General features: G+C 40.8%; 1 protein-coding gene across 1 annotated transcript in view; it reads left to right on the top strand.

Moving 5' to 3' along the window:
* slc8a2b (solute carrier family 8 member 2b) overlaps positions 1-20,234 on the top strand; it is a 174,782-nt gene that overhangs the window by 139,977 nt on the left and 14,571 nt on the right. The window contains exons 7-12 of the mRNA XM_085795673.1: positions 88-213; positions 1,119-1,317; positions 2,369-2,499; positions 9,056-9,429; positions 14,100-14,203; positions 16,161-16,178. Of these exons, the coding sequence (XP_085651799.1) occupies positions 88-213; positions 1,119-1,317; positions 2,369-2,499; positions 9,056-9,429; positions 14,100-14,203; positions 16,161-16,178 (952 nt within the window). The remainder of the gene's footprint in view (positions 1-87; positions 214-1,118; positions 1,318-2,368; positions 2,500-9,055; positions 9,430-14,099; positions 14,204-16,160; positions 16,179-20,234) is intronic.

Here is a 20,234-nt window from a genome sequence, read left to right as displayed (position 1 = left end):
AGTGTTTGTGTGATCAGGCAGGCATGCTGTCAGCGTGGGTTGTGCAGAAATGTTAATCATGAATGTGTCCTCTGCTCTCTCTTCCAGGTGATTCGTATCCTGAAGGAACTGAAGCAGAAATACCCCGACAAAGAGCTGGACCAGCTGGTGGAGCTGGCCAACTACTACGCCCTGCTGCACCAGCAGAAGAGCAGAGCCTTCTACCGCATACAGGTAACACACACACAGATTTATTCATAAATAGTACCTGATACTGTAAAACTCAAGGTTGCTCAGAAACTTCAAAATAACAGCTCAGGATGAAACAAGTTTATGAGTCAAAGTTAATTAATATAAGATCTGTTTTTCATGTATGTTCTGTATTTCATTTCATTTATTTCCTTTTGACCCATCCCTGGGGTATAAGGGACAAAAAAGTACAACTAATCAGAGCAGACAGTGTCCAGAATATATTAACATTGAGTTAAAGGGACAACGAGGAGTTTTGGAAAGCGAAGTGTTTTCACACTACATGAGCCTCCGCGCACACGGTGAAATTCTTGGACCGGCGCAAGACGGATGTCTTGCCAAGAATGTTTTCATTTATCAAGAATTAAAGACAGAGGTGCAAAGACAATCAGATACCGTCGTAGTTCCAACAATAAACGGTGAATCGGCGTCGTTATTCCCATGACCCGCCGGGCAGCGTCCGAAAGTAATTAAAATAACAAAATAAAGATAGAGACAAAACGATATATTTATCGAAAATGGAGCCATTAACAAGTGTGGGTAGCGGAGATTCATCCACATTAATGTGGGGCTTTTTTATAACCAAATACAAACTCCTCGTTGTCCCTTTAATGTACATTTTGACAGCTCATCGGGAGAAAATACTTAAGATTTTCTTCAACAGTTTAAACAAATTTAACAAAATCTTTACATTATGAGATGACGAAAGCTTTTTACATTTGTAAAGATTTGGATTTACTCTATATAACCTTCTGATGAGCTCTTTTCTATCTTCATTGAAAAGAGGACATTATGGTAAATGTGACACTAAATTTAGGAAATTCCCGTCTGCCTCTCTGTGTGAAAGCGTGAGAAATGATAACTCATGTGCCCTTTCTGTGGCCTTCAAGGCGACTCGTATGATGATCGGAGCTGGTAACGTCCTGAAGAAGCACGCAGCCGACCACGCTCGCCGTACAGCCGTGACTGACGAGGAAGCTCCAGAAGAAGAAGACGACCTGGGGATATGCAGCCGCATCTCATTTGAAAGCGCCCACAGTCAGTGCATGGAGAACTGTGGCGTTCTGACACTGGCTGTAGTCTGCCAAGGTAGTGAAATGAATAAGTCATGATCTAATATTGGATTCACATTATTCAGTCAGTGGAGACTAAGGCTGGTGCAGTAATAACGTATAACATCTTTCCTGTCTTCAAATTAATGCCAGTAGTTGAACTAACTTTTTTAACAGTCTTTGATCTGTTCAAGTTTTAGTCTCTGAGAACCATCTTCATTTTACTGCCAGCTATTTTAACACACTGGCATGTGCTTTCAGTTACTAGCGGTAGAGGAAGTACTCTGCATCCAAGATCTTGCTTTAGGGAGCAGTGTGTAAGATTTATAATACTCTTGATTATGTTTTCATAGTCACCTGTAGGGGACATCGGGATAAGATGAGCCACTTTTCATATTCAGGATCACATGCTCAATTTTTCTTATGGTTTCCTAGCAACAACGGGTGGCTTAACTTACCCCTAGGCTCAACTTACCCCAGTCTCCACTATCTACAAATCAGTGGAACAAATTAGGGTTTTCAACCTAAAATGATGAATAAGGCTAAAATTCATATCTTCATAGTGAGCGTGTCCTCTTGACAAACCCAACGCTGGTGGTAGAGAGCGCTTTTTTACCTATTTTTACCTATTTTTACCTGATCACCACTACAGGTTCTCCTGTACACTTGGGGCAGGGGTGGCACTGTAGAGGATGTGTTCTGCAAACTCACAGCCAGATGCAACTAAATCCTAAATAAGTTATTTGATTTTTGTTTAAGCATAGTTTCATGTATAGTTCATGAAGATTAATTTTTTTTTCAAAAAAGGCTCAAGATGAAAATTTGCAGATGTATGAAGAAAGTTGGAAAAATTCTCAATCTGAGTAAAGCTACTCACTTTTTTGGTGGCCAGGCCTCATCTGTAGCAAAACAAACATTCAGTATTAACTTTCCCAATGATATTCAGAAACTCATGGCAAAGCAGAAATTCATCAATATGTGAAAATCTGACAAGCTTTTATTACATAATCTTACATCTTATATTCTAATATCATAAGTGATTATATGTGTCAGGTCCAGTATTATTCTGTTTTCTCTCTGCTCTTCAGGCGGTCTGGGAGAGAACACCTTCTATGTGGACTACAGGACAGAAGATGGTTCAGCCAACGCCGGGTCAGACTACGATTACAGCGAGGGCACGCTGGTGTTCAAACCAGGAGAGACTTGTAAAGAGATCAAGGTGAGTGAGCGATGAGGAGAGGTGAAAAAGAGAGAGACTTGGGCAGTGTGGAGAAGGAAGTAGTAAACTGATTGAGGGGGGCATTTCATCTTATCTGAGCTCTGCACCACAAACTACCTGGTTGGTCCCAAACCAAAACATGTCTGTGCCACAGATAAACATTAACCTTCTCTCAGAAATGGTAAAACTTCTCTGATGTTCCCTCTCTGTGGAAACAAGTTCACTCTGAAAAACAGCAACACTGCTATTGTCTCTCTTGGATTTCCATTCAAATTATATTTATTTATCTGATCTACAGCAGGTATGGTTTGAGACAACATGGCAACATGATAAGACTTTGTTTCCCCAAAGCTTTGCATTCATTTGACAGAACACAGACTGCCACATATATGGAGAACACATTTCCATGCTACCAATCATATTTCCTTTAAGCCGCAACAGTGTTGTATCACATGTAGAGTAGACGGTCACAGAAGCAGACAGCAACTGCAACACAACACAACACAACACAACACAACACAAGAGCCACACACTGCTACCCACAACAGCCCACAGCAGAGTCTCCTTCTCTAACCTCCAAACACCTGCAGCTCAACGTGCTGAAGGAGCCACTAAAGACACATTCACTGCCAATGTCACTTCAAGCAATATAGTTAATTAGCTGCTCAGCTAATTAAACGGCATGTACGTCTTACTTACTACAAGCTAATATTGTACAGGCGAGCTGGACTAATTAATCAATAAGTCTGTCAATGCACGGACAGTTTGTGACTACAAACTAACCATATCTGAAAAAAGAAAACCACTCATTCTCATTTTGTTACGTCTCAGTTGTTCAGATGTTAAACACTTATAAAACCTCTAACTCTGTTCAGTGTGTGTAGCCAAACACAAACATCCTTTGCAGTCCCTCATACAGTTTGACAGTAAGGAGACGACTATTAAAGGATAAATTCACTATTTTTGGAGATGAGATAAAACTTTAATGATGTGCTGTGTCATATACATTATTAAGCAGAGGATCTATCCATCCATTAGCTGCACAGCCTCTCAGTGCAGGGTCACAGGGGTAAACAGAAGATCCCTCTGTTGATTCAAATGCTCTGAGCTCAGAGTTTTATTTGATGAAAGACTGGAAGTAGTAGCCGATGGATCTTTATCTCAGAATGTTAATGCATTGGCCTCTTATGATCATTTCAAACTCAGAAACCTTCCTCAGCTGGATTTTAAGTTCCCACCTCTGTCAGTTGGAGTTCTGAGCTGAGGCAAGTTTGACTTTATGGAGCTGCATCAACATGCTGCAGGCACCTGAATAACCTGCAGTACAGCTGTAAAATGTGGAGAGATATCCAAGGAGATCAAAGTGAGGGGAGAGAGTAGGAGAGGGATGATGAGATAAATAATGAGAGTCCCAGCAGGAGACAGAGAAAGGCTGAACAGAGACAGATGTTAATATTCAAGGAGAAGACGGGGATACTGGCGCCACCAGACAAACTACTGCTGATCCCTGCTGCCACTGTGAGACGCCACTTTTTTGTTTCACTGTTTTTCCAATTTATTTCATTTTCTCTCTATGTTAGCAGCACAGTGATTCAGTGGTTAGCACTTTTGTTTCACAGCAAGAAGGTTCGATCCCCTGGGCCTGGGGGGGCTTTCTGGGTAGAGTTTACATGTTCTCTTTCCATTCTCCAGCCTCCTCCCGCAGTCTAAACACATGCACATTGGATTAAGTAGTAACACAAAATGGCCCACAGGTGTGAATGTGAGTGTGTGGGAGGTTGTTTGTCTCTATGAGTCAGCCCTGTGCTAAACTCATGAGCTGTCCCAGGTGTACCCCGCCCTCGCCCTCTGTCAGCTGGGATTGCAGAGATAAGCGGTACAGCTGATGGATGGAGTGATATATCATTTTTCAATGTCATATATTTATTTATAATTTCAATATGTTAACTTGTGCCATTTAGTTTCAGTGTTTTTTGTTTTTTTTCAAATTGATTTCCTGGTCTATATTTACCCATATTTCCACTCCTGTGAGCTGTTTTAAACAGTGTGAAAAGCGTTGACCGATTAACTGGTACTACTGTGGCTCAGTGTTACTATGATGTGCAAAAAGCACCAATAAAATATTACAATACTACAACTAAGATTCAGAAGATTCAAAGATTAAAATATTTTTTATTGTCAATTCTCTGTATTTCTGGGACGTACAGAAGAATTGAAAAGTCGTATCTCACTCATCTAAAATAACTATATTGTATAAAGAAGTGGCTGTAGTGCAAAGTGTAGTGCATACTGTATGGTATCTAATGTTAGAGTCCAGGGACAGGGGACAGAGGGGGAGGTAGTGGGCAGAGTTCAGCATCCTGACAGCCTGGTGGAAGAAGCTGTACTACTACGTATTAGTATTAGGCACGCCATGACGTCATGGCGTGCCGGACTCGCCATGACGTCATGGCGTGCCGGACTCCCCTGTCTCCCCTGTCAAAAAAAGTCAGTGCAACTGAGTCTAACAGGTGTGCAGAGAAATCCAAGAGAAATCCCAATCATCTAGCAGGGTTTACCTCCAAATGCATTAACCTCAGGATATGACACTTCCACGGCCTCTAGAACCATTATCCAACATTTTAAACATATATAAAAGTCTGAAAAGCTGGAAAAGCATAATAGGTCCCGTATGTATGTGATCTATCTATAATCCACAGAGACAGCCTCCAATGGATTTTAACCCGTTTCAAGAAGCAGCTCCCTGTGCAAGCAGACAAAACAAACAGCTGGATCACAGCTGACACATTGTCACACTGTATCAAGCTGTTTTAATCACAACACTTTAACTGCTAACAAAGTGAAACAGATTCGTGTTTGTCAGTCTTCACATACTGATTACCAATGATAACAAACAGATTTTGTACAGAATGTTTCCATAATTGTTTTAGAGTTACGAATCATGTTCTACTTTTAGATCATGTTTCATTGGCCTTTACTATGTTTGTTGTGCATTTAGTGTTGTGTTTATGTTGTTTGATGTCTCTGTGCTGCTTTGTCGGCTGTATGATTTTTTTTGACCTGGTAGTAAAATAGTCTCCCCCATGCGGGATCAATAAAGCTTATCTAACCAACTAGTTCAATTTCCAATACTAACAATAATAAATAACACAGTATCATGTCAGCCTGCAGTTTAGAAACAGCTACCGAGAGAAGAGACGGAAATAGTTTCAGAATGTTGACAAACACAAGAGAGACAAGAGAAAAATTCTCACTATTATATATAGGTGGTTTTCCCTCATCCATTTTTCAAGTCAAGTCAAATAAAAAATAACTCATGTCAGATTGTTTTAAAGGGAAAATGAATAAAGAGAACCCCTTACATTTTAGAGAAATGCAGTAATAACTTACTATGCTGCTTTTTTAAATGATCAACAACTGTCTGGTTCTCCAAATCAAGCAGCACTGTTACAGTAAAGTAACAGCAGTTTGAGTCTTATCTAAAAAAAAAAGGCACAGTTAAAGTTAGGTGATCAGCCGATGTCTCAGCGTCCACTGTCTTCTTTGATTCCAAATGCTCCTAACTTTTTTCCCGCAGTCTGAACTTGGGATCAAACAACATCCTGAAGTTTTTTTTCCCCTGTAGATGGAAACCCAGAAATTAGTCTTTTTAAAGCACCCTGTGCCTTGTGAATTAAAAGCATATAGGATGACGGCACGAGGTAAAGATGTAATAAGATCAGTAATCTCTGCTCACATTCAAAGTCTGATGAGAGATCAAAGGGAGTGTGAGGGCTGAATGAGAGGAGAATGGTGCAATAGCCCGAAGAGTCACATAAAAGAAGCACGGGGGGGATAGGACATTAAAAAACATAAAGTATAAATTGGCCATCTAAAATAAGTGAATGGATGGAGCAACGCCGAGTGAGTAAATTACATAGGGCCGGTGTCATCCATTTCTATAGCACACCAGTGGATTTCATTGATCACTGTGCCAGAAATGAGAAGCTGGGAAACCAATTTAACCTGAACGTCTCGCTCGTCTATCAGATCTCCACTTTCACTGCCGTATCAGTTCCACTATGTAACCATCACCGCAGCCTCTATAGCCTACTGCTAAACAGAAAAAGATGGACTGACAGAGGCAATAAGAGGCCTGCTGGTCAGGGCTGTCCTTATCAAGAGCCACACTAGTCATATCATAATGGAGAGACTGTTGCGCTCGGGATCAAACTATCACAGTCCACCATCATTTTGATTCCATATTTATTAATTATATGGATATAAATACTGTTTTTTTCTGTTTGTTTGTTTCACTAGTTAAAGTAAATGTATAGTATGCTACAGTATGGAGGGCCATGCATAAAGTGACCTGTCACTGCATATCTACTGACTGAGCTGCATCTTAAACAGGCAGTGGCCCCATGAAGTTGTTGGATGAGATTGCAAGATGTAATGACTGAAATAATCAGTTGATACTGATTAATTTGCTATTCGGTAATCTAAATGCATTCATCTGTATATCCATTTGTTTTCTTCCACTTATCCAATGTCAGACTAGTTCAGTTGGCGCTCTTCCCAGTTAGGTTTTAAAGCTTTTACTTATTCAATTATTTTTCATGGATTCAGGCTGAAATGAAGTGCTTCTCTGTGTGTAAGGTCAGACATAATAACCTATTTCATATCTGCCCACACCCAACTCCATTTACAGGTGTCAGTTCACTTTGTTGTACCTGTGTACACCTGTTCATCACTGCAGCAAGCTAGCAGCATGGTATTCACAAGATGGCTTTTATCTATTTTTTTTTTTTTTTTTTTTTTACAAAACTACAAAGCATCAGATTACAAGGTGTCTCTGGTAGTGATGTTCCTATGAACCTACAGGACCCCTGAACTCTTCTGAGCTTCAATCCTCATACCACCTGAACCACAGTGTTAGAGAGCATGCTACACTCTGGGTCCAGAATGTGGTGGAGACATTTTGTTGAGTGTCTTCACCACTTCAAAGCTGATGAGTTGGGCCACAACAGACTAATATCCAACATCCTGCTTCACACGGTTAAGGATCTCAGCTTCCTCCAGAAATAGAGTCGGCTCATCTTCTTCTTATATACAGCGTCTGTGTTGGTCTTTCATTCCATCTTCTCAACCAGAGCATGTAGGGCTCACAAGTTGTTTTGGACTACTACTACTACTACTACTATTACTACTACTACTACTACTACTACTACATGATGGAATGAAATACGTTACTCAAGTCCAGCAGCGTACAGGATAAATAACGTTTAAAAAAAGACCCTATAATAAATAACCTAAAAGAATGAATACAAATAGAATAGAAATGGACACATCTTGCCTCAAGATTAGATTAATCAGTACAGCAGTGCAAAGTGTTAATTAATGTAATCTTCTATAGAGAACTCATTTTTCAAAGTTTTCAAAGTGGCCTTCTTCATCTCTGCATCAGAGCTTGACTCCAGCCACAATACGGTGACATGTGGCACACACACACACACATGGCAGTATGTGGTCTGGCTTACTGCATTACAATACCAACCTAGAATAATCTGATTTGGGAGCAGCCATCTGTCATTTAGTGTGCAATGGCGTGATCAGATGACAACAATCTCATAAAGATGGCTATTGTAACTGGAGCCTCTGTTTGTGAGCCTGCTGAGGGAGATGACTGGCTCTCAGCCCTGCTCACACTCAGTATTCAGCACAGCCATCCAGACACACACGGATCAAGCACCAGCAACCGTGCCAGTGTTAATGTTCATTCACTTGTAATTCAGAACCTCAGGTGAAACTGATGATAAATAGTCTGGGATCTTTATTCTGGTGGCAATGAAAACATTCAGTTTCCAGGTTCTCTAAGACATAATTCCACCTTCAGAGCAAAGTTCATTGGCCACAAGTATTCTGCTTTATAAACTGGGTATGTAGAGTATCAGGCCTGTGTGTTAAGATGTGAATAGTCTGAATAATCGCAGAGTAGCTGGCATTGAATCCAACCCAGTTATATCTTCATCCATGCCCTCGCTTCTTGTCTCTTTCTGAAGATCTTTTTTTCAGATGCACTGTCACACCTCATGTCTCTCACATTTGCTGTGATATTGAAAGACAAAGATGTAGAGCATCAGAAGGTTTGTGGAGTTTACTCACCAGAGTTTGAAGAATACATATGATGCTGATGAAGGGAATCTACTGTATGATCTGAGAAGGCTCAAATCCCATATTTAAAACACCAGGAAACACATGAAAGTACTTATTTTTGATTTGGTAGAGTGCACTTTGAATCAGCAGGTATCGTTGTTGTCCATCCTTGTTTTACACTTGAGCAGTTATAGCTCGGTAGCTGAAAAATTAAACTAAGTCTCACTGATGGTACGCCCATGATGCAAAGACGCCGATCTGCTGCACTTTGTTTTTGTGTGTCAGGACTTCCTGTTGTCTGTTTTTGCTCATGCATGGAATGTGTTCCTCTAATCTATCAAATGGCAGAGAGCAGAGCTGCAGAGTCTGATCAGTGGTGCCTGAAGATAACGAACGACCTTCTGTCTCTCCCTGCCTCCAGGTCGGTATCATCGATGATGACATATTTGAAGAGGACGAGCACTTCTTTGTGCGCCTGCTGAATCTGCGCGTTGGTGACGCCGAGGGCATGTTTGAGAGCGACGAAGTGGGCGCCGCCCCCAAAGCTCGCTTGGTTGAGCCTCTGGTTGCCACGGTGACCATCCTGGATGACGACCACGCTGGCATCTTTACCTTCAGCGAGCGCATGGTGCGTGTGAGCGAGAGCGTGGGCACCATGGAGGTGACGGTGTCTCGCAACTCAGGCGCCCGCGGCACCGTCATCCTGCCATACCACACCGAGCCGGGCACCGCCAAGTCCGGGGAAGACTACGAGGAGGCTCGAGGGGAGCTGGAGTTCACCAACGATCAGACCACGTGAGTGAAACTTAACACCACTTCTCTTACTCTCTGGAGAGCCCTTAACCTCCATCTTCATCCAGAGTGGTTTAGTGAAACTCCTCTGCTGCTGGAGAGCAGCTGTGTTGTAGCTGTAGTAGCATGACTGTCGTTGATAATGAATAGAAAAGCATTAAAGCTTCACTAATCATCTCCTATACTAATAATGGATAAATGACTTTGTCCAATGTGCGCTCGCTCATAATGAACCCATCTAAAAGATTTTAAGACTATTCGTGGTCACTCTCGTCATCCTGTTGACTGGTGGGTTTACTGGGTGACTCTTACTGACGAATTGGTGAAGAAAGTGGACTGTGAAGCAGCCAGAGTGACGTGTGTTTCTCAGGAGTTGGTGAAGACCAGAGACTATATTTAGGGATTGACAATTAACCTTCATGACACCTCTCATACATTTCTGAAGAGCAGTTTTGAAGTTCAGTGAGCTGCTCCTCTGTCGCCATCTTGCCAGTTCTGACTCCACCTAACTCTCAGCTAATCCAAAAATGGGCAAAGGGTAGAGGTGTGTGTGTGTTTGGAGTCCTGACTTTGGTGCATGCTGACATGTGGCAGGTGTAGGCTACTGTACACTCAACCTCCTGTTTGTTTTTTGTACCCGGCTGTAAACATGTTTATGTCTGCTGCTGTAAATTTGGATATTTTGCATTGGCATTTATTTTTCCCTGGCTTTTTCAAGTAGGGAGTGCATTTATAAAATATAATGACCCAAACCCTCCTCACCTTTCCTCTTATTCACGCTCACCTCCTCGCTCACTGTGCCTCTCCTCTTTGTCTCTTTCAACTTTTTCCTCTATTTCACACACACAAAAATAGACAAAAAAAATAGAAAAAGTGACCTGTCCATGGTTCCTTGTGGCTGATGTGAACACATTCATGTTGACTCCTCTCTAAATTTCAGTGAAAAGAAAATGTTGTGTCTGTGTGTTGAAGTGCCACTTTGTTTTTCGTAGTGAAGTGTTTTGGAGTGTTGGGTTCACTAATTGTTCAGTGACTGCAGACTGGTATATGCTCCCATATAGCTGCTAAACAGACTGACACCTCCACCTGGAAGCTGGTATTACCAGCACTGAGTGGACTAACACAGACAGTAGATGCATATGTGACCAAAGATGCAGTCTGTTGATGAGATCAATGAAGGACACTTTTTATTCTTAAACTCAGTAACTGCTGTCACCCAGGGAGTTGCAGTAGTAGATGATGACTCTATGAGATGTTCTTGTAATCGACTATACACTTCTAATTTATCAGTGGTTAATTCTTTATTAGCAGAAGATCAATAAAGCTTAAGAGGGCATCAAGTTAGTTAGTTACAGTAGTTAGTTAAATGTATTTGTCCCATAGGAAATATGTCTAGGACATGCATGCAGGCTGCTACATGTACGTACAATATTGCATGGTGCATGGACAGGACATTAGAGCATGTACAATTCAAGTGCATCACAATACGTCTACGAATATACAAAAATCACAATTATACAATCACAACACTATACTCAGCGTTGATACTGCTATGCGTTCAGGAGACCCACTGAAAGTGGAATGAAGGAGTTCCTGTATCTTTTGAGGTAGTGTTTTTTTATTCTAAACTGGAACTCTATAGCGTCTGCCGGATGGGAGCAGCTCGTATTCGCTGTGTAGGACATGAGAGGGGTCGGTGGTGATTTTCTTAGCCTGTCTAACAATGATTTTATCAAAAAGCATCTGGAGGGAGAGGTATTCTTTCACCCCAATCACTTTCCTTGCAAAATGAACTAGTCTGCTTATTTGAGATCTTAACTTAACCGATAAATTACCAAACCAAGCAGAAATCATACAACGTAAAATGCTATTCCTAACAGCATGGTAGAATACTATCAATACTCTCTGTTCGACCCCTAGTTGTCAGATAAGTTGGTGAGTGTATGTTTATGTGTATGTGTGTGTTTCTGTGTTACCATTGGTTTTATGTTTGTGCAGCAGCTTTGACAAACTGGAGTGGGCTGTCGTTAGTGAGGTGTTGACTCCAGCAGCCGCAGCAGCTCTAAGCTGATGTTGACTGACAGGTTTGTTGACAGAGACCTGGATTAGGTGAGACAGGGACGGTGTTGGGTGAATGGTGAGTAGGTGGATGTCATGTTTCTCTGATAGTGGAAAAGTTGGTATAATTTGATGGCCCCAGCACCACCTTGGCCCTGTGCTGGAGGGGTTTATTCCAGGTTGTTTTCCATGTGGTTAACGACAGCGCTGTCTGCTTCAAACCAGACACCTGGAACATTCCTGCAGCTGGACTGATCATTTTGACATCTTTTTCACCTCCTCTGTGACTATGACCACATCTCTGGCTACTGTGGCTCTCTTCAGCTTCTCTATGACTATATAAACTAAGTCGATAAACGATGATACACTGACAAGCCTTCAGATTTGAATGGGAAAATTGCTGTAACTGCAGTCCCACATGACTTCATGCATCTGCAGCCAGCTCAGCTTTTACCTCTGTAACTCCTCAGCTCAGTGAGCTCGTTCAGGAGCAGTTTGGCTCCTCTCGGCTCCACCCTTTCAGAAAGAATTATGGTAAAAAGACACTACTAAGAACTGGACTAGACTCATCCAGCACTGGACTTTTATAATCTGTCCCTGATCTGTGTGGGCTGGGTGAACACCGACTGGTTGTAACAAAACAGCAGAGGGAGCTTAGGCTCTTCTGTTTATACATTAAATTGTGTAGAAGCAAAATCATGTGACACGTCAAAGTTGTGTGTCAAAGTTCAGTGTGAACAACAAATAGTTGTAAACAAATATCAATTCCCCCACAAACTGACATTAAACTGTTGACCTCACAATCAACCTTAAAATTCATGTGACATTTATAATAGCGGAGTCCAGCCTGTATAACTCACATCATCTGAGTAACACCTTGAGAGAAGTTTGAACATTCACTTGAACTCAAAGATCAATTGAATATATACAGTATTTGATGGTCAAAGGTCACAAAACACACGGTTTTCCATAACACAACTCTTTAATTACCACTGGACTGTTTGGAGCAGGCCCAGTCGTTGACTTAGCAACCTGTCCAGGTTGTATCCCACCATCAGTCAAATGTCAGCTACGATTGGCTCCAGTTAATTATTACCGTATAATAACCTAAGCAGTTATTACAGCACCAACAGACAGAGTTTCTAATTTGCACTGACTTCCGTCTGCATGGGGCAACACTTCAGGTGTGAGTAGAGTTTATAGCTCTCAGCAGTGTGATCACTGCTGTAACTCATCTTCACCCTGTCTAATCATCCAATCATCATCTAATCCCTCCTAATTTATGTCATTTCATGCCGTATTGTTCTGCAGTCAGGATGACTGCCCAGTGATTGCTTCTCTCCATCTCCCTCATTTCCATCTTAATCCCTCTTTCACTTCACTTCTTTTCTGTTTGTAGCCCCCCCCCCTCACGCCCCCTCCGCCTTCCCACCCGTCTCCCTAATTTTTTCCTCTTTCTTCCCATCATTGTTCCCTGTCTTGTGCACCCTTCCATCCAAGACCTCCCTCATTCCTATACATCCCTGTCTTCCCATCTTCCTGTGTCAACTCCTTCCATTCTTCTTTATTCTACTGTCCTCATCATCACTCTTTCCTGGCCAACTCTGTTCTCCCCCTTCAGTTTGTTCTTTCGTCCTCTGTACCTTTCCCTCCGCCTGTCATTTCCTTTCTCTCTCCATCCTTCTCTTGCTCTCTGTTGTCGGTGTTGGTTTTCCTTAAGCTGCTCTCTGCGCTGACATTTCAGTCTGGTGCTCCTCAGAGACACTAACAGGTCTTGTCATCATCAATTTATCTTCTTTTCTTCTCCTCTCCTCTAGCACCAGGCCATCAATCCTCAAATTTAACATCATGACAGCATAAAAGTCTCTCTAACTCACTTTTTTTCCTTCATTTTATGTTCTTTTGATAAATAGGTACTCTGATTTGCCTCATACAGAACATCAATATGCTGTGCATCGGCTGTTTATCAATTTATTGGCTATCATAAATTAAATATTGACATACAAAAATAATATCAAACTTTCACTTTTTTTCACAATTAATTGTGAGAGAAAGCTCCCGCACACTGTCATCACTTGCAAAGATTTTATTGAGCTCAATAAAATAAAATAAATAAAATCTTTGCAAGTGATGACAGTGTGCGGGAGCTTTCTCTCACATTACTCAACCACCAAGGTCTTCTCCTACGCACCTGCCTGTCCATGCCGGTGTGCATAAGTTCCAGCCTGACTTTAAAATTTATTAAAATTTCTCAAGGTAAGGAGAGTCAGAAGTTTGCGTCAGTCTCAAATTTATAACTATTGATCTGGAGCACTGATTGATAATTAACCTAATAACTACAACCAAAAGGACATTAGTAAGTAAAGACTGAAGAAGTGGAGTTCATGTCTTTCTTTCTCTCACTTTCTTTTTGATTCTTTTGTTTCTTTTTAACCTTCTTTCCTCTGCTCCTGTCTTCAACTGAATTATTGATTTTGTGTCTCTTTTCCTCCTGCTCTGATTCACACAGCAGGAGGAAGGCCATCACATTGGCAGCTGTGTGTGTGTGCTTGTCTGTTCTGTATTGTTTCTTTTAAATATGCCAATAATTAAAATGTGCCTATGTGTGTGAACAGTCAGACTCTTCAGATAAGAATAATCGATGACGAAGAATATGAGAAACATGAAAACTTCTTTGTCGTGCTGGAGGAGCCACGCTGGCTAAAGAGAGGGATCTCAGGTACGTGCAGACATGTTTTCTTTTTGATAGATCCTTCTGTATTCTATATTATGTGTGTGTCCATTCAGTCTCATGCAAACTGAGTGTTTTTGCCTGAGCGACGTGTTTCTCTGAAGTGTGAAATTGAACTGTGAATGTATATAATTGCCTGCATTCATTGACAGCTGACTGGAGCTGCTCCAGTGAACTATGTTTTAATGCAGCTGAATTCACTGTATAGTTGTTCTGTTCTGTATACTGTATCTTGACTTTTGGTCATTTGCACTCTGTAAAACATAATTTTCAATTTAGCAGAATCAAAATAGTTTTTCAGTTTGTTGACCTAATGTTAATATGTAAGTTTTGCTTGTTTCAAGTCAGTTCAGTCTAGATCAGATTTAGGATTTATTTGAATTTTCACGCCACTACAGAGCTTGAATCAGACAAGATGGAACCTCACTGTGTGTGAGAGTCAGCCTTTGACTGACTCTGGTGTAAACTGGTTCAAGCTGTGGCTGTAGCTTCTTCTTGTCAGGCGAAGAACGTCTTGAAGCCATTACTTTTTCATCAGCGAGCAAGCTGCTGACTTCTCACTGAAGGCAGAAAGTGAACTCATGTTTCCATGTTCAACAGATGTAAGATGATTCACAGTGAAAGCTGCTGAGCTGCAGATGAAATCCACAGACAGAATAGATGAGAATACGGCATCTGACTAATCTGATCTAAAATGATGACAGAGTGGAAGTAGAGGGAACAAAAAGAAATCAACAAGTAAACGAGCTGCAATATTTATCCATGAAATACAAAGAAAAAATGTGAAAATGAAGTCTAAAATAAAAGAACAACAGTCACGCAGACAGACAGAGAAAGAGACAAACAGGGATTATATTAAATTGTATTTTTTGATGGTCAGTGCATCAGGGTTTGTCAGGTTATGCCTGATGTCCTGTCTCACCTCACAAATGCACATTTTGACCATAACTGAATATTCCTTACCAATTCATAATGATCATACCACTGAACACAAATGTGCATAAAGAAATTAAGTGGCCATATTTTGTATCCAAAAGGTCAAGTGTCAACTTCACTATGACTTCATAATGTTTTCCAAAGCACTTGTCTGGCCAGTCTGCAGTGCATGTTTGATGTTTAATCAGAGAGTGAATCATCAGATGGAATCATTCATCTCAATATAGTGCTAGCTTCTATTTCACTAATAAATAGTCTTTCGTCTTCAATTTACTACATGGACAAACATAAACTGCTATTTGACTGGTGCATTCATTACATTTAATTCTAGCTGTCTGACTTGGTGTTTTATAGCCTTTCATTGCTTTTTTGTTAATCATTAACTGCATAAGCCCCGTTAAGTAATTAATTAAAATGTATACAGGTAATCCAAACCAGATCACATTTATTCTGGTACATTCTGTATTCCCAGGGTTTATTTTCTGTTCGACAGTCTGTTCTCTTTCTTTCTTTTTAGCTGCATCGGTGACTTAACTCAAAGGGATCAATAAAGTTTAATCTCACCTTAGACAAAAAGACACTCAAAAAACTGCACACTCATTCAGGAACACAGCCATTCATCCATTACTTGTCCCAACAATAACAGACTCTCTGTGGAAAACCTGGAATGACAGAGAGAGAGAGAGAGAGAAAGAAAGAGAGGGTTGTTTATTTAAATTTAAAGATTGTTAAGACTCAGAGATTGTAAGGGCAGTGGTAGCTGAGCCTTTTATTAATGGTAAATACAAGAGCATTTGTTTATTTGTGAAGATAGTGGGTGAAATGAAGGCATTTCTAATAATGAGCAGGAGTGATGGACACAGGCGCCTCTGATTACTGACTGTGTGAGCATCTGTGAGTTTGTGAACATGGAGTGCAGTTTGATGTGTTATTAGACTTTGATTCTGTGAATGTGTGAATTTACTCACTGCTCTTTCTTCTTGCCTCCCCTCGTCTCTGGTCTTTACAGCCCTGCTGCTCAACCAAGGTAAGACCATCTGATTATTCCTCCCACTTTAAACCCAAGATCCGTTTGCAAGGAAGTCTAGTAGATGATTTACCTCACTCTGCGTGAATATGTCAGGCAGTGAGATTGTTGGTTGGACATTAGACGTTATATTAGACATTAGACGTTATATTAGGATATTGCCTTGGATAAATAAGAGTCATTTATATGATTGAGTAATCTGCTGATTAATTTCTTACTTAATTGTTCAATAGAATGTCTAAAGAGATTGACATTTCCTAAAGTCAAAGATGTTAACTCTGACCAACAGTGGAAAACACAAAGATGTGTAGATTATAATGATATAAATCAGAGAAAAGCAGCCGATCCACACAATTACAAAGCTGAGATGATTCAGTTATCAAAATCACTGCTGATTAATTTTTCTAAAGATTAACTAATTGTTTCTGTTTTAAATCTGAGGCTGATGTCATCTAAAAGCCAATTACTGATCTGATATATTTGAAGCTTTAGTTAAGTCACATCAAAGCATCTGCATATTTAGAAAGCGACTGATCCATCCAGTCAGTCTGTGTTGCTGGAAAAAGAAAAGAACATTAAAATGGCATGGAGTACACCACTGCAGATCAGCCTCTTACACAACATAATAGAAAACACATGTTTAGCATCATAGCTTGATGTCGTTCATTCTGTGCCTCAGCTTCTTCTGTGGGTTTATCAGTTGTCTCCATGTCTATCCATCCACATTTATTATGACAACCTGCCCTGATGGCAACGGACATCAATGAAAGATTTAAGTTTCATTTTTAGTCAGAATTTAAAATCAAAGTCAAAACCCAATGGTGACTAATTGGCAATGTGAGGTTTAGCAGACATTTGGTTTGGTCACAACTAAAAAGTCGATATTTATTTTAGTGTCTGCGTGAAACACTGACAGACGTTGGGATTTTAGTTACTTAACAACACAACTTAAACCTAATAATAAAAAATGTCTACTGTGACATTGAAATTTGGTCAAAACTTACATCCAACCAACCAAGGTTCTGTGTTTGATTCCCAGGCCTGGGAGTTTGCATATTCTGTCTGTGTCTATGTGGGTTCTATAGGTTCTCCAGCTGCCTCCCCGATAATGACTATACGTTACTGAAACACTAGAGATGACACTAAAGCAGCGTTTTTGTTTTTTGAAAAAGATAATTTGTTAAAAAGCTGTGTTCAACTCAAATTTCCTTTTAGACAAGGTATTTTATCGCCATGAACAGACATTGAGTGCTGACACTTGTTGCAAATGACTTGAATGGTAAAGGAGTCATTTGCTTTCAGATGCAGAATAGATAGATAGAATAGATAGAATGCCTTTATTGTCCCATAAGGGAAATTCATTTTCACACTCTGTTACTGAGCAACATAGAAACGTCACCAACACTGAGCCACATGTAGAACCAGGACGCCACCAGACATGAAGCAACATAATATACACACACCAGACAACCAAACTCAGCAGGGCTGGGTCCATGCAGGGCTATTGGGGGAGGTTGTTGAGTGCGGAGATGGCAGAGAAGATGTGAATAGATGTCACATTTTCTTTCTGTTGCAGCAGCTCAGCTTCCCTCCCTCTCCATGAGGACATTGTTTACTCTGGCCCACACTCTAATTGCCTGGCTCACATTTCTGGCACTTCTTGTAGCCTGGCTAGGTGGAGAAATTGGTCTTTGTCTGTTTACATTTGGATCACAGCAGAACTGGCCCCTGGATCTCAAGAGAACAGCATTGAATGAATGCATATAGATTTGCTGCGTTGATGCAAATGTAACAGCGTGTTTGTGGCCTTTCTTAGACAACCAAAGGGCTGGCTTATACGAAGACCCTGCCTTCCTTTGCTTCATATACCATATTAGAATTTGATTTTATATTTTCTTTCTGTGACTGTTTGGGAGTCTTGTGCGTTGGAGCCAAAAGAGAGTAGCCATGTTTTCTTTAAACGTCTTCATGCCACTTTGAAATTGCAAATTTGCAAAAGAGAAATTGAAACATGTGAAATTCATAAAAACGCAAACGCCACAAACATGATTTACAACGAGATGTTTTTTTTGCTAAAATGGAAATACTTTTTTCCACATTCACGTAACTGCTCCTGTCGTGTCAGGCCACAGGAAGTCAGTTGCAACTGAGAGGCAGACTGTGAGAAACCCCACCAGTGTAAAAAGGATACTTGGAAAACTTGATTGGTTTTTATGAAAACTGATCTTATTTTTGGGAGTAGACAAGAAGACTAGAGAATGAAGATGTGTACAACATGATAGTCTGTTGAAAATGCTCAGATTTGCTCTTGAGTTGGAAATCCTCTGAGCTTGAGGCAGATCAAAAATTTTCTCCACACCAGCAACAGCTGAGCACAGTATCCTAAAGGAGGAGAGATTTGCTAATAAGCATTGTCATGTGAAGAATCAGATGCACTGGTTTCCACTGGGTGCACAGGTCACTGACTTCACATGCTTTTTCTCTGATGACGCAACGCAACACTCGACTTTTCCAAAATTCAAAACACCTCCTGCGGCGGGGGGAGGGGAGCCGATCGGCAGCTGAAGCAGAAATCTGAGGCTACATGAAAAGTGCAGTGAGAGCGGGAAGCCCTGCGGTGGTGATGACACATAATGATGATCATTGTCCCAAAGGTTGTTTCTCAGCCGTCTGTCACAGCAGGGCAGCTCTGGTGATGGTGCTGCTCAGTGGGGCGGCAGAGTGGAACGAAAACATATTTGAGTGTGTGCGGTCATGTGTATATTCATGCATGGGTCTGAGAATGTGTGTAGCTATGAATTATGTCAATGAATACTGTTGGGATGGCTGCCATATGCTGCTGTACTCCTACAGTTTTTTCATAATTAGACATGGCGGGCAGTGGGGGGCTATAATGCTCTTCATTCACTCATAAACACACACTCTGCCTCCATACTTACTGAACAGAAGGGACAAATGAGAAAATGCCACTTCCAACAGACATGAACACACACTCAGCTTTAGACGGCCTGAAGTGTTTGTGAAGCTCTTTGTGGACCACCACAGTGTTGCACCCTCTGTTCTGTGAGACTTCAGGCTTTAATAACATGATCCCTGATTGGCTCCATTTCTCAGTTATTTCTTTAAGTTGAACTGCGGCTGGTGGAGCTGTGGTTGCTTCTCTGTTGGCAGCTGATCAATACCACAAACTGGGCCTTGCTCGCTCTCTAATAATGTTTGGAAGCAGCACAAGAAAGATTCCCAAGTGGATCGATGTTATCAGGAGGCACAAGGTTAAGCTGTTTAGCTCTATCAAATCTCTCTTTGTTGCTTTCCAACCAGCCAAGTAAATCAGGAGCAAAATCTTTATTTGAGGCCGAGTTAGTTATTTTTGCCTTAATTGCATTGCAATTAAAATTAATTTCCCATTCGTTAGTGGCAATCACTGTTGAAACAGTTAATTAAACTGCAACAGGACAAAATGAATCAACAACAATTATGATAATCCATTAATTCTACAGTATAAGTCATTTATTAAGCAAACAATGATAAATAGTAAACATTCCCTGGCTCCAACTATTAAAACAATCTGTGTGACTGTATTTGGTTGGACATCAGCAGTTTTATTATGGTGTTGTCTTAGATCCTGGGGAACTGTGATTTAAAGAAATCATTTAAAATGTGTGTATATGAATTGTCATATAAAGGATAAGGAAAGATTAACTGTGCCTTTACACTGTGTTGTTTTGGGTTGCTCCAGGTTAAAGTGGTGAATTATTTGATTGTCAGGCAACATTTGGGACCAAAACGTCACAATAACTGCTACTATAACCAATGTTTATACATGACATGATGCAGAACACACTGGGAATACACATTATTTGGGCATTTGTTCATCAGTAGTACTGTGTTTTACAATGTGATTAAATGGCTGTGAAAATTGTACGCTCACAAAGGGGTTTGGTGGGGACAGGTCACCAGTCTATCACAGGGCTGACATAGAGACAAACACCTTCACACACTCACTTACATTAACACCTACGGGCAATCTAGAGCCACCAATTGATCCAGTGTGCA

This window comes from Trachurus japonicus, chromosome 13 (genome assembly GCF_045865225.1).
Source record: "Trachurus japonicus isolate A0001 chromosome 13, Traja_1.0".
NCBI classification, from domain to species: Eukaryota; Metazoa; Chordata; class Actinopteri; order Carangiformes; family Carangidae; genus Trachurus; species Trachurus japonicus.
Note: the sequence above shows the minus strand (reverse complement) of the source record. Positions and strands in the feature narration are given on the sequence as shown.